This window comes from Panicum hallii, chromosome 8, assembly GCF_002211085.1.
Source record: "Panicum hallii strain FIL2 chromosome 8, PHallii_v3.1, whole genome shotgun sequence".
Taxonomy (NCBI): Eukaryota; Viridiplantae; Streptophyta; class Magnoliopsida; order Poales; family Poaceae; genus Panicum; species Panicum hallii.
In genome coordinates, this window is record NC_038049.1 from 4,461,277 (window position 1) to 4,474,529 (window position 13,253).

A 13,253-nucleotide genomic window follows, 5' to 3' on the forward strand; every position below is an offset into this window, starting at 1 on the left:
ACTGTAAAAAAATACGATCAAATCGTGAACTAATTAGATTTAATGATTCGCCTCATGAATTGGTCTTCATTTATGCAATTGGTTTTGTAATCAGGCTATGTTTAATATTCCTAATTGATGTTCAAACATCCGATACGATAAAATTAAAGTTTAATCGTGCAGAATCAAACACGCCCCGGAAAAAAAGAGCCGCACACGATTCAGCAGCTAGTAGCTTTTTAAATATAAAAATTATTCTTTTAGTAATGGATGGTGCTCCAGCAGACTACCAATTTTTATATTTAATATTAAAATATTTTTGTGATCACTAAAGTACCATATGGAGCATTTCTCTTTCTATCTTATTTATTTTATTTAGTAATCCGCTACGTCAGAGCGCTAGTTTAAAAAAGTGTTGTCGGTGATGGAGAACAAAAATATATAGGCCCTCTTTAGTTTCCACCCCGTAAACGCAAAAAAACCGTAAACGCAAAATTTCTAAAGGAACCTTGCTAATTTGAAGTACTAAATGAAGTCTATTTACAAAACTTTTTGTATGGATGGGCTGTAAATCGCGAGACGAATCTAATGAGTCTACTTAATACACGATTTGCAACAGTGATGCTACAGTAACCATCCGCTGATTATTGCTTAATTATGGATTAATTAGCATCATTAGATTCGTCTCGCGATTTACAACCCATCCATGCAAAAATTTTTGTAAATAGATTTTATTTAGTACTTCAAATTGGTAAGATTCCTTTGAATTTTTTTTTTCGGCCGAACTAAACACAGCCATAGATAGGAGAGATCAGCGATCCATTGGAGATGGTGAAAATGCGCGTTGGTCAACGCGATTCGGACCCGAAGTTTCACAATTCTACCTACGCCGCCTCCCTCCTGTCTCCACCTCGCGGCCACGCCCTTGACGCCGGCGAAGGTGAGCTCAATCGCTCGAATCAGCTACGCTGGCCCTTTGCATAGCATCTACCCGCGGTGCTTGCGCTCAGCCTGCCTCATCGCCCTCCGCCGGCCGAGACTCCGCGGGGATCCCCTCCGTCGCTGAACTGCCCTCCCCGCGGAGCTCCCCTCCCCTGGCGGTCGATTTCTGCTCCATTCGACCGAGATCGACTTCGCGTTCGCGCCCAACGGAGACGCAGCGGCCAACGCCGAGATCCCCTCCAGGCTGCAGCAACGATAGAGGAAGGGGAGCGACCGCTTCGCTAATCCTCTTTCTTTTTTTCTTCTCACAAGTACGTCGATGCTGGCCAGCTCCTCTCCCCTTATGATGGCGTCTGGATCGGTGGAGGTAAGCCGAGTGGTGGAGCTCGCTCATACCAGTACCACTCCTCATAGATTTATAATGATACAATGCGTATTTTGTTTTTTCGTGTCCAAATCGTTGGATTTCACATGCACAAAAATTTCGATTCGGCTATTTATTCCTTTTGTTAAGATGATGAAAGAGAGAGCTCCCCGCATACAGCCCTGATCTCTAGCGATTTATTTCCTGATCAACGGGTTGACGGATTTTCCCTTTCGCTGGAGCTGGCCGGCATGAACTTGAATCATATACTTTCCAGAAATCTCTGGCGCCCTAATTGCACTGATGATGGATGTCATTCTTACCTGCTGCATCAGTGCGCAGTATCATTCCGCTGTGGACGGGAATGCCAGATGCGCTCTCGCTTCTGAGAAAAGAGGGCGGATGGAGAGTAGGGAGAAAAGTATAGAACTGATTTTGGAGAAAGAGTTGTAGGGAATGACAGGTTGGCCTTAGGTTTATATTTATAAAATTGAGGGATTTACACACCTAGTTTTAAAGTTCATTAGTTTGGAGATAGTTAACCTTTTGTCATCCTCTCTCCAAATGCTAGTTTTAGAATAAGTCATACATAAACTCTGTAGGAGATGATTTCTTGCATTTATACCATTTTTGCCTACATGGTAGTCCAGGTCAAATAGCCTGTAGGCTGTGCCAAATAATCCATTTGCCCCTGCCAGGCCACCTTCCTTTCTGTATAACAGCCGGACCTCAGTCGTCATCCCTAACCTTATCCTCCCCCATATGCTTCGAGCCTTCGACGACGGTGGCTTAAGTTTACGTGGCGGATGGCAATAGCGTTATATTAGGAAGCAGGCCAGAGGGGCTAACGCCGGGTGGCACCGTGAACACTAACACGCTCGTGGAAGCTGCTGGTTCGCCGGTTGAGGGTAAGGTTCTGGGATTCGGTCCAAAACGACCTAATTCGCCCATTTCGGTGAGGACAGAAACAAAATCGAATCTTCCTAAAAATTTGGTCGAAGTTGAATTTTTGTGCCATGACCGTGGTCCATACAAGTCCTATACTGCTCTAGGTATAAAAACGTGAATAAACCCTAATTATAGACCTATTTTGTGCCTCTCTCACCTTATGATAAATGCTGAAATAGTATGATTTTCGCCGTCTTTCTCCTTAGCTTCTCACCGTATCTCCCCAATCCTCCCCACCATCTACTGCAGGAGTGATCAATGCCCAAATTTCTATCAAGTTCTATCCAAATTTTATTTAAAAATAAATTCATTGACCGGTCAAACAACTGAATACCGGTCCGAAATTTCCGAAATTCGCCCATTTCGGTAGCAATAGAAATTTTCCAGTTTTGAATCCCAAAACCCTGGTTGAGGGTGCGGCTGCCGCCACGACGAGGATGGTGTCACTGGTGGCGATGGCTGCGTCGCCGGTCGAGTGTCCCACTCCCACCTTGACACTTGCGGGCAGACTACCGGTCGAGGAGCAGGAGTGCCGGCGCAGATGCCCGCCGTCTGTGACGGGCTGGTCCAGTATGGGAATGGGTACCATTGAGCCGGCAGCTGCTGGTCGTCAGCCACGCTGTCTCAACTGTGGTGATGGAGTGCCTTTTGTCAGGAGATGATCGAAAATTTGCGAATTGCAACGGTGTTCTGTCTTGCGTTTATAATTATGGAATGCAGGATTTACTGGGAGCAAGATACAATCAGCAGGGTGACCAGGAAACTGGTTTCGTGGGGCATAAGAATCATGTCCGGTATCTAATTCTATGTGCCCTTTTGCGCGGTATCTTATTCTGATGTTGGCATCTGGCTGCAGGTTCAAGTTGACAGGTGAAGAGGAGCGGAGGGAGGGGTGTATGTTTCTTTTTTGCATCCATCCTCCCTGTTGGCTATCCGGCATTTGTTGCCATGTAAGTGAAAATGGCCTAAATCTAAGAAATTATCTTCATGTAGCATATATATACCTATGTACTATTCTGCACACTAGATGTAGCTACACCTAACTAATTATTGGATAAATTTCCAATAATAACTACTGCACGTGATTACAAATAGTATTTTACTAAATGTGGTTCATCAATACTGATATTTGGTTTAGTAATTTATAATCAGTTTGTTCAGTAATTTAACTGCTGGGTGTAGAATAATCGCTACATCTAGGATGTCGAATAGCATTAAGTTATGTTAAAAAAAACTAGCATTTGGAGAGTGGACTTTACATGCACAAAAGTAAATATCCCATTAAGTTATGTTTAAAAAAATTACATCTATAGTTGAGAGGTTCTATGTCATCAGCGGTGCTGCTAGCTAGGGAACTGCATGTTGGTAGCTGTACCAATACCAACATCCAGTCCACCACGCTGGTAATAGATGATAGGTCTAATACCTCCTCTCTCGCAACTTCATGAGTCATGACTCTTTGGCAATTCAGTCATAATGTGGAAAACAGTAGCTTTTTTTTTTCAAGTCAATTGCTCAACCCGGTGCTGATAAACTCAAATGCAACTTATTCTGAACCTCATTATGGTGTTTGCTTTGAAAAAAAAAAGACGCTTCAGTCATCCCTAACCAGCAGCCGCCAGGTCCCTCCATGCGGCTACCTCCTGTGTTACTAAACTCTGACCTTCTCTTCAATCGCCTGGCTGGTTGTCCCTCTCTAGTTTGTATGATTTTTTGGTATGAAATGCAGATTACTTTGTATAATTAACAAAATGATGTTTGATCTAGAAAATTCTGGTGGCAGACTAGATTGGTTGTTGTCATAAATACTTGTTGGCACCAAAGAATTAACCAGGCGTTTGGCAATTTGTACTATGGGCCCCATGCTGTTTGGTAAAAAGGTTAATCTTGTTGTGCAGTTGTCAATGAGATTTATTTTTCCTTGCTACAGGGCTGATTGCGTAATATATTGAGCAACGGTACATGGAGAATCATGTGTTGGAGCATATACTTGATGGAAGGGAAGAACCGTCGAATTTGCCATTTGCGCTTTTAAAGAAAATCACGAATAGTTTCTCCGAAGAGCGAGAAATTGGTCAGGGTGGATTCGCTACAGTTTATAAGGTAATCTCTTTTAACGAAAATTGGGTGCATCCATGTTAGGGATACTTCCATGTTTTCAAAAAAGGATAATATTCAGCGCAAACCACTTCTTCAGTGGAATCGTGAAAACCCCTCTAAAAAGCATACTTAGAAATTTCCGAAAAAATTGAAACGATTCACATTCGTAATTTGTACGTTTACATTACGTTCCCATAATGGGCATGTATAAAAAAAAATCTTTAAAGTTCGAGGAAGGATTCAAAGAATAATTTGTCCTTTTGTACATGACACTGATAAATATTTTTTTTTCAGCTCAAGATGCTCATATTGCATCAACTAGGGTTCATTCATTGTTTTTCAATACCAAGTAAACCTTGAAATTTGATCCTGCCTCGTGAGGCATGTGTTTTGTAACCCTGATTTTGTGAGCCGGTTTCGATTTTTATGAATAAATTGCTTCAGGTGGGGTATGCGCATGCCGCGTTGACAATTTAAAAAAAAAGGTCCTTATTTTATCTAAGCTACTGTTTTGGTGGTATATAGCCAAGTTATGTCTTTTGAGAGTTATATTATGAAAAGTGAGTTATTCGGTAGTGCATATCCAATGTTTTCAAACTTCGTTTGTTGCATTGCGCCATCCAATTTTCTATTGACAGGGCTAAGCGTGCTGTAAATGCTGACAAAAGATCTTTATCAGGGTGTCCTCCCCAATGGGAATGTTGCTATCAAGAGGATTAAAAACGGCTACACAATTGATGAGAAGCTATTTTATCGCGAGGTTAACAGCCTGCTGAACGTTAACCATCAAAACATAGTCCGGTTTCTTGGTTTCTGTGCAAATACAGAGCAAACAGCAATAAAAATAGAAGGATCGAAACACATTTACGCTGAGATAAGAGAGAGGTTGCTTTGTTTTGAGTATATTGGCAATGGAAGTCTGCAAAAATATATTGCCGGTATGAAAATGTTGTATGTGGTCCAGTTCATCTCTATACTTATGTATCGTCTTTTCTTATTACCTAGAATTTTTTATTCACATGCAACAAACAATGAAGGACAATCGCTAAAACAATAATGGATATACTATAGAAAAAAAATATCTTATCATTTACTATGTCATTTAGCATGCACTAATAAAAAGTTGGAATTTTTCATACCTCCTTATTGTTTTGCAGATGAATTAAGAGGATTGGAATGGACTACACGATATCAAATAATCAAAGGAATTTGCAAGGGTCTGCATTATCTACACAAGGAGAAGCATATTTTTCATATGGATCTAAAACCTGACAATATACTACTCGATAGTTTTATGGTGCCAAAAATTACAGACTTTGGTCTATCGAGATTCGATGACAAGTCACAAACCATGTGTGCAAACCGTTGTGCAACACTGTAAGCTATGCCTGAATACGATTGTTTTCCATGTCTTACTCTCTACATTTCTCTTGATCCAATAATGCAATGTGTCTTACTCTCTACATTTCTCTTGATCCAATAATGCAATGTGGGCTGTCTTATGCAGAGGATACTGTGCTCCGGAATACCTACATGCTGGCAGAATGTCATTCAAATCAGATATGTACAGTTTGGGCGTTATGATCATGGAGCTGGTGACAGGACAGAAGGGCATCTCCGATAATAATAGTGTAAGAGTGCTTTATCTCACAATTTAGATGGTCTTTTATTAGAAGGATCATGAAATCTTGTGTTTGCGTACATATTCTCTAAGCACTAAGAATTTGGGTTCTATCATATTGGATGAGGGCTAGTTTTAACCAAATATGAACTATATACGTTAGATGGGTTAAAATAATTGGTATAAGGGTTTCTGCACCAAGTCTACACTTCTTTCAATAGTTGAGAGATAAAAAAAATATTTTCAATAAATTAGAATTTTGGTCTTTAAAAATATACACTACTATATGGAAATTGGAAGAACTTTTGGCAGACTGTAGGAATCTTTCATCTACTGCATCTGCGTGGATGGAGGTATTGTGTTGGTTTAAAAACAAAAAAAAAGGTTTAGAGTTGGTGTGTATATTAAAGGAAGCTGAGGAAATAAAATGCATTATATTTTTTGAAGGGTGTTTTTGCGAAATTGAAGACAAATTAAATGATGTGATTTGTGCACTTGCAGCAGACATGTACATGGAAGATCATAGCTGCAATTGGAGTTATAAAATGCCAAAGAGGTTAAGTAAATTGGGGGGGGGGTATGTTAATTTGTGATCCGTTAATTTGTGATCCGCATAGAAATGAGAAGGTAATTGGCCTAAAATGTAAATTTGATGTGGACTTTTTGTTGGCAAACAACACAAAATTCCATAAATGCACAAAGTAATCACATACGTATGTTCCAAATTTTTTTATGACATTTCCTTGACCCAGCTGCATAAAGTAATGATCATTTAATGCGAACGGGTCTCTAGCTGAGTTGGTTAGGTGGCTCTAGTAGCACTCCTCATGTCCTGGGTTCGACTCCCTGTGGGAGCAAATTTCAGGTTGGGGTTAAAAAAAATCCTCTCATCTGTCCCACACCAAAGCATAGGTCTAAGGCCCCTGCCCAGGTCGTTGGTCGTCTCACACGGGCTACAGTGCCGTTGTGTAAGGATGGGCAGGCGTTTGGGGATTTTCTCGACCTGCATGAGAAGGTCTTCGCTTAGCAAATGCTCGGGGGCTGTCTTACCCCCGTGGGTCAAGTATTTTTCCTTATATTTTAATTAGATCATTGTTTTGCATTGTCCTGAATTGCCATGTAAAATTACAGGTTCTTAGAAGATGGAGGCACAGATGGAATAAATCAGCCAAGAAAATGTCGCTGCTTTACCAACAGATTCAAGTAATCAAGTGCATCAAAATAGGACTCCTTTGTCAGGAGCATGACCCCTGCAAACGGCCTTTTATATGGGATGTAATACGTGATATTAACGAAATGGAAAGTATTTATGGGCAAATAAGAAAGCCTAATGAATCTTCAGTTGGCCAGGTAAGCACAGATACCCTGTATATTCCTGGATCCCGAGCCTTATTAATCACCCCTAGTGGTAGGTTTTTGTTCAATATCATCTCTAGCATTTAATGTTTGTACATCGTATGACTATAAAAGTATGTATTGACTAAATTAAATTAGGAAACCTGTGACCAAGGGAAGGCATTCATTTTTTTAGATGATGGAAGAGAAAAACAACCTACCACCGAAGTGCCCTTGTTTATTACAAATCTCTACATACCTCCATAATTCCCCTCACGGGTCTTGGTGTCTGTAATATGCACAAGTAGATAATCTACAAGAAAAAAAAGGAACCGTCTCTTTTGTCAGAGGCAATATTATTAATAAGGTTTAGCCAAATAGACCAAAACAAAATCATCCACTAGCATGTCTGCATGTAGCCATTTTCCAAAGGCACATAACCAACCTCCAAACATGATTGGCTATACTAGTCAGTATCACTGTGCTTGTAGTTTCGTGGATAACCCTTACACTAGTGTGTCCTAAGTGTGGCAGATGGTTTAATACCCTAACCCAATATCTCATGGTAGTAGTTGACCCATGTGGTCCAATTGTGGTTATGGCTGTGGTGGTTTAGTATCACCTTGGAAGTTTTGGGGGTGTGAGAGTCAGCTTATATAATCTTTGTCATTCCAAACATAGCACCTTCAGGTTAACCTTTCTACGTGAGAAGCTAGGCCACAAGATGATTTTGGAGTGGGGTGTTACAGGTGGTATTCAGAGCATGAACTCTCGCTACATGTGCGCGTGTGCGTGTGGATTGGCCCGCAGCATGGCCGTGTACGAGGGGTGGTTCTAGGAGTCTGCTGCGTATGTGGTGAGCTGCCGAGGGCATCAGCCCTTAAGTGGGGTGGATGTAATACCTCAGCCCAATATCTCATAGTAGTAGTTGGCCCATGTGACCTAGTTGTGGTTGTGATTGTGGTAGTTTAGTATCACCTTGTTAGTTTAATGGGTGAGGATCAGCTTATAATCTCTGTCGTTCCAAACATAGCATCTGCGGGTTAACCCTTTGACCTTTTACACAGAGTGAGGACAAAAGTGTAAAAGAGGTGCTATGCATATGTAGGCCCATTCCACATGAGGAGCTGGTTTGTAAGCAAATTTTGGAGCGGGGTGTTACAATGGCAATGTAAAAATAATTGTTATATGACTTTCTCATGAGAGCAAAAACAATAAAAATTACTTCTTGCCAATTCCTCTTGATGACACTTTTAGCTTCCAAAGCTATTCACTGGTAACCATTAACTCAAATCAAGGCTGTGTATAATGATTAAACTGAGATTTTGGCATCTCTAAGAGCCAACTACTTCTTGTGAAACACGTCATGAATGTTTGATTGCCTTTCTCTCTCTCTCAACAATCACAAGAACACAATGAAATATGAGAACACAAGTATGAGGGACAAATCTTTATTTCTGAACTCGGCAGTTTATAATAAAGACCTACCTCTTATATATATTTTGAACTAAGTCTAGAGTTTTGGTAAGAGCTCACTATCAGTCGGGCAAGGATTATGACTCCTAGTCCTTTCCTTCTAAACTTTCTATCCTAGAAACATTAGGAAACATAGAATAGAATTAGGCTGTTTTATAACACCCCCCTTGAACGATTACCATGATGTTTATGCCTAGTTAGAAAATCCATCCGAAAACCTAGTGAGAAAAACGGTTCATTGGAGAAAAGAGTACATATATATACGTATGCAATCTAAAAAGGTTTCGCTTCAAAACATACTTGTGGTAGCTACCTTTTCCTCCCATGTTCTGCTGCTCCTGTATTTGCCAATCCAACATATGCAAGAGTAGGTTGAGATTATATATCCTTGTGGTAATGCATCTTACTTTATTTTTGTCGCAGATAAGCTCTTACACTAAGGATGATATGCTTGGGATTGAGCCACTTGAGCTACATTTTACTTTTGAGCTTAATGAACAAATGTCATCATCACTCCAACTGACCAATTGGACAGATTTTTACATGGCGTTCAACATTCAAACGACGAGCCCCTTGCCTTATTGTACACTGCCGAACAAAGGCATTGTCCTGCCACGATCTAAGCGTAGTATCTACATAACATTGCCACCGCAGGAGAAGATACCACAATATGGCAATGAGTTCATTGTGCAGAGCACTAAAGTGAATAATGGCCTTAACATTGAGGATATAAATAACCAGTTGTTCAATAGACAGACTGGTAAAGTGGTCGATGAGGTTATTGTGGATGTTGTTTTTGACGCGCAAGGAGTTGTCTCTAAGGTGAGCTTAATATGAAAGCAAAAACAAGAATATAGTAGGTATTTAGAGCACCAGCGTTTGACGTAATTGAAATTCTATGTTGCCTGGTAGATTCCACTAACAAACCGTTCACAACTATTTATAACAGTTAAAGTCTGGCACATTTTTGTCAATAATTTCTGGCAAATCAGCTTGTAGCGAATTTAGTTGGGCTGCATCAAAATTCAGATAATTTCATATATCAATACCTGCCCTTTATTTCTCCAGGAAAATTATCATTTGGATGATTTACCGAAGAGGCAAATGTTTTCTTGTGGGGCAGAGAAGAGGCTGCATGATCTAACAGAGACGCCGTTAACTCTTCTGGTTGATTTGCTAAGTTTGCTAAGTTGTTTCTAATTTCCAAATCTACAGTTTGGACAGGATTGTTCAACAATTAGCTAATCTCATCTGCGTTGCAGAAGGATGGGCTCCTCCAGCCATGCCATCCCTTGCCTCACTCCAACAACCACAACAAGAAGGCCAAGAGTTCCCAGCACCGCTCCTTCAACACACCAGGAATGGCACTCCTCCTTCACCTCAAGGCGGTCTTCCCTAACATAGATCATAAGGTCCCCTTCCTTACCCCTTTATATATTCAAATGGAGAAAGATATCATTTCTTGGGTTAGTCTTCCTGATTTTATTAGTCTGACCATTTTTTTGGATCAGTTAGATATCTGTATAAAAAGATGCAGCTTATTTGTTACTACATTTGCAGTTTTGTTTTTCAGGTAAACTAGACTAGTGATTGCAACAAAATTACCTTGTTGGTACGTGTTTTTATGTGTGAACCGCAATGCCTTCTTTATGTCAGATGCATTTTCCAGATGCTATTAGGCTCAGTCGATGTATAATTTATCCTGCTGCGATTATGGCTGCGCTTTGTGAGCTCGAACCTAACTCTACATACCACCAACTCAACATCTAAACATTTATTTCCCAATTATATTATTTATGCAGCTAATAATAAACTGACTATGATTCCTTAAATTGATTTTAGTTGCTTGAAACAGCTCTTGAAGCTACCGGACTTGATTTTGATTCTGCAGTGAAGAGTCTGAATGAGCTGTGCTTGGATTCGGCTCTGGCTATCCCGTCTGTTTCCGGCAGCAAATCTGTAGATGGGCTCACCACAGCTATTCAGCCATCTGCTGAAGGTACTGTTTCTATGGGGTATGCATATATAGCAGTAGGCTTATACACATTAACAGTAACTGTTGAAGTATAAGTGAATTGCCGACTTCTCCCCATCAGCTTAAGCTTTTGGGTTGAATTGGTTGGTGCATGCAACTCAATATGGTATCAAAACCAGAGGTCTTGAGTTCGAATCCTAGCGGGCACGATTAAATAAAATAATTGCAGCCAACTCCTAATTTTCACGTTTCAGGCCTGAGGGACACCTACATGTGAGGGGGAGTGTTGAAGTATAAGTGAATTGCCCATCTCTCCCCATCAGTTTAAGTTTTTGGGTTGAATTGGTTGGTGCATGCAACTCAATAGTAACCGCAAAAACAAAGCAGTGCATTGACATTGTTAGTTGCATTTACTTCTGTTATTATTGCTATATTCTACTGAGGTCATCTGGTGTCAGTTCAAAACTCGAATGTGATTGCACCCAATTATGTCAAATGGATGAATGGAGCTCTATGTGAGGTGTTCACCATCTATGAGAGCTGCAATGCATCTGCCTACCCACTAAACTCAGGAGCACCAAATTTTCAAATATTTGCATTGCATTATCCTATTCAGAATTTAACAATCTTGCAAGTTCATTGTATTCGTGGTTATGCCATTGCATTATAGCTACTTGGATAGCGCACTAGTCAGTTAAATTTCATTTATTTCCTGTAGCATCTTGTTAATTTCATAAACCTAAAATCACAAGATCGATGTAGCAGACAGTACTCAAAAACCTATAACTACAATTGGATGTAGCAAACAGTATATTGACAGACTATCTTTCATACATACATATTCTGGCAGGTAGTGTGGCCAACGAATGGGTTGAGATTTTTGTCAATGAGATGGTGGCTGCCCAAGACATTGATGATGCACGGGCTCGCACGGCAAAAGCTTTGGAAGCTTTGAAGAAGTCTATCTTGGATCCTGCAAAAGCTGAAGCAGCACCCGACATCTCATCAGATAACCATGCATCACTTTGATAGTTTGATTTCTGCGAGAAGACTTGCCATGGAACTCAGGTCTTGTTCGCTTGTTACTACTTACCGGCCTGGCGTCCGCAAAGTAGTAATGACTTGATTACGGAGCCGTGTTTAGGCGTCGCTTGTGGTAGTCGAAATGACTGAGGCATTCCTGGGCTCCTTCCCTTGACGTGTCTTTCGTGTTCTGAATCTGTTTGGTCTGAGATAGTAGATGAGATAATCGGTCGAAGAAATCTCCTGCGTGGTGGTTAGCCTTGCCTTGCCTGCCACTCTGTTTTCTTGTTGCGAAACAGAGCGGAGCTCCTGCCTGCTACTCTGTTCCCCCGAAACAGAGCAGGCGTGATGAAACTGGGTTCTGCATGTGAGTGAGAGAATGAATGACAGAATGAAAATGCCGGGGGCGGGGCCAAAACTTCTTACATAGGCCACTAGCCCCCGCGCTCACATTTGACACGCTTCCAAATGGGCCTGGTGAGCTTGCAGAACTTAGGCCCTAGTGGGCCTGATGAGTTTTACTTTGGCGCCAAAAATCACGTCCCGTACTGAATTCATGAGGAATGGAATGTGCATTGCTCCTTTTTACACAGAGGGGCAGCTGGGGAACACCAGCAGGCTCTCTAGTAATCGACTCTATCGTACTATCGGTGGATACCATTTTTCTTTACATGAGTGTTCGATGAACTCGCGTAAACATTCTTAGTGATCGCCTCGTGGCTGGCAAATGTACTCCAACAATCAGTTCCGTGTGGATCGAGTAGTAAAGAAAACTTTCATCGACCAGCTCGAGAAAAATGTGGAATCTGAGGCGAGTAGGGGGTTGTTGGAGAGAGACCTGAGGAGGTCCAAAATCGCCGTGTCGCAAGAGCTCGGTCGGTGCTCTTTCTCCTGGTCCTGGCTGCACACCTGCATAGCTGCATCCATCGAGGACGGTGGAGATGAGTTTGAGAGCAAATTCTAATCTCTTACATACCTTACACAGGTGTGTGAGACAGGTGCTAGAGAGTCAAGAGCAGCAACCACTAGTTCAGCTTAAAGAACAACAAAGGAGAAACAAAAGAAAAGAGAGGAGAAAAAGCTTGCTATCATCAGCCTTGCATTGTGATCGGAGGAGCAAACAGAGTTGGATTGGCGCCAACTTTGGTGAGCTTGTTCCACAGTTATAGCTCTCTGATCTTCATGGTTTGTTTGAGGATATGGTTAGTGGAGCATCAGATTTGAGGGGGGCTCGTCAACTCTGTTAGCAGCAGATTCAGCAGTGAGCAGTTTTGGTATAAGTATGATCTGAGGGGCCAAACATAGTCCGAATTGGATGAAACTTTATCAGCTCGCGGGGTACTTGTTGAACTCTTCTACCAATTTTCAGGATATTTGCATCTGTGTTTTGCTCAGTGGGAGCAGAACTCTGAAGGGGATAGAAACTGTTTGTCAGTGAAGTTGAAAGTGGTACCTCAATCTCGCTTTAATATTGTTGCTATTGCTGTTGT

General features: G+C 41.2%; 1 protein-coding gene across 9 annotated transcripts; it reads left to right on the forward strand.

The window, feature by feature from the left end:
• Positions 1-812: 812 nt before the first annotated feature.
• Positions 813-12,002, forward strand: LOC112902451 (cysteine-rich receptor-like protein kinase 25). Of its 9 annotated transcripts, none has more exons than XM_025971536.1 (12): positions 813-919; positions 3,090-3,183; positions 4,164-4,336; positions 5,013-5,271; positions 5,491-5,710; positions 5,841-5,964; positions 7,086-7,304; positions 9,189-9,587; positions 9,834-9,932; positions 10,028-10,177; positions 10,608-10,764; positions 11,591-12,002. In XM_025971536.1, the coding sequence occupies exons 3-12, from the start codon at positions 4,196-4,198 to the stop codon at positions 11,767-11,769; spliced, it is 1,947 nt and encodes a 648-aa protein (XP_025827321.1). In that variant the 5' UTR covers positions 813-919; positions 3,090-3,183; positions 4,164-4,195; the 3' UTR covers positions 11,770-12,002. The 9 variants fall into 9 exon arrangements, 7 of the variants coding, with proteins under 7 accessions (XP_025827321.1, XP_025827322.1, XP_025827319.1 ...); XM_025971537.1 differs by lacking the exon at positions 11,591-12,002 and adding an exon at positions 10,995-11,531 and having other exon boundaries at positions 835-1,288; XR_003230582.1 differs by having other exon boundaries at positions 836-1,288; positions 10,621-10,764.
• Positions 12,003-13,253: the final 1,251 nt, after the last annotated feature.

Coding starts and splice junctions, on each gene's coding strand:
- LOC112902451 (XM_025971536.1), top strand. CDS start 4,196: ATGGAGAATCATGTGTTGGAGCATATACTTGATGGAAGGGAAGAACCG. Junction 5,272..5,490: donor TCTGCAAAAATATATTGCCG/GTATGAAAATGT, acceptor ATTGTTTTGCAG/ATGAATTAAGAGGATTGGAA. Junction 7,305..9,188: donor ATGAATCTTCAGTTGGCCAG/GTAAGCACAGAT, acceptor TTTTTGTCGCAG/ATAAGCTCTTACACTAAGGA.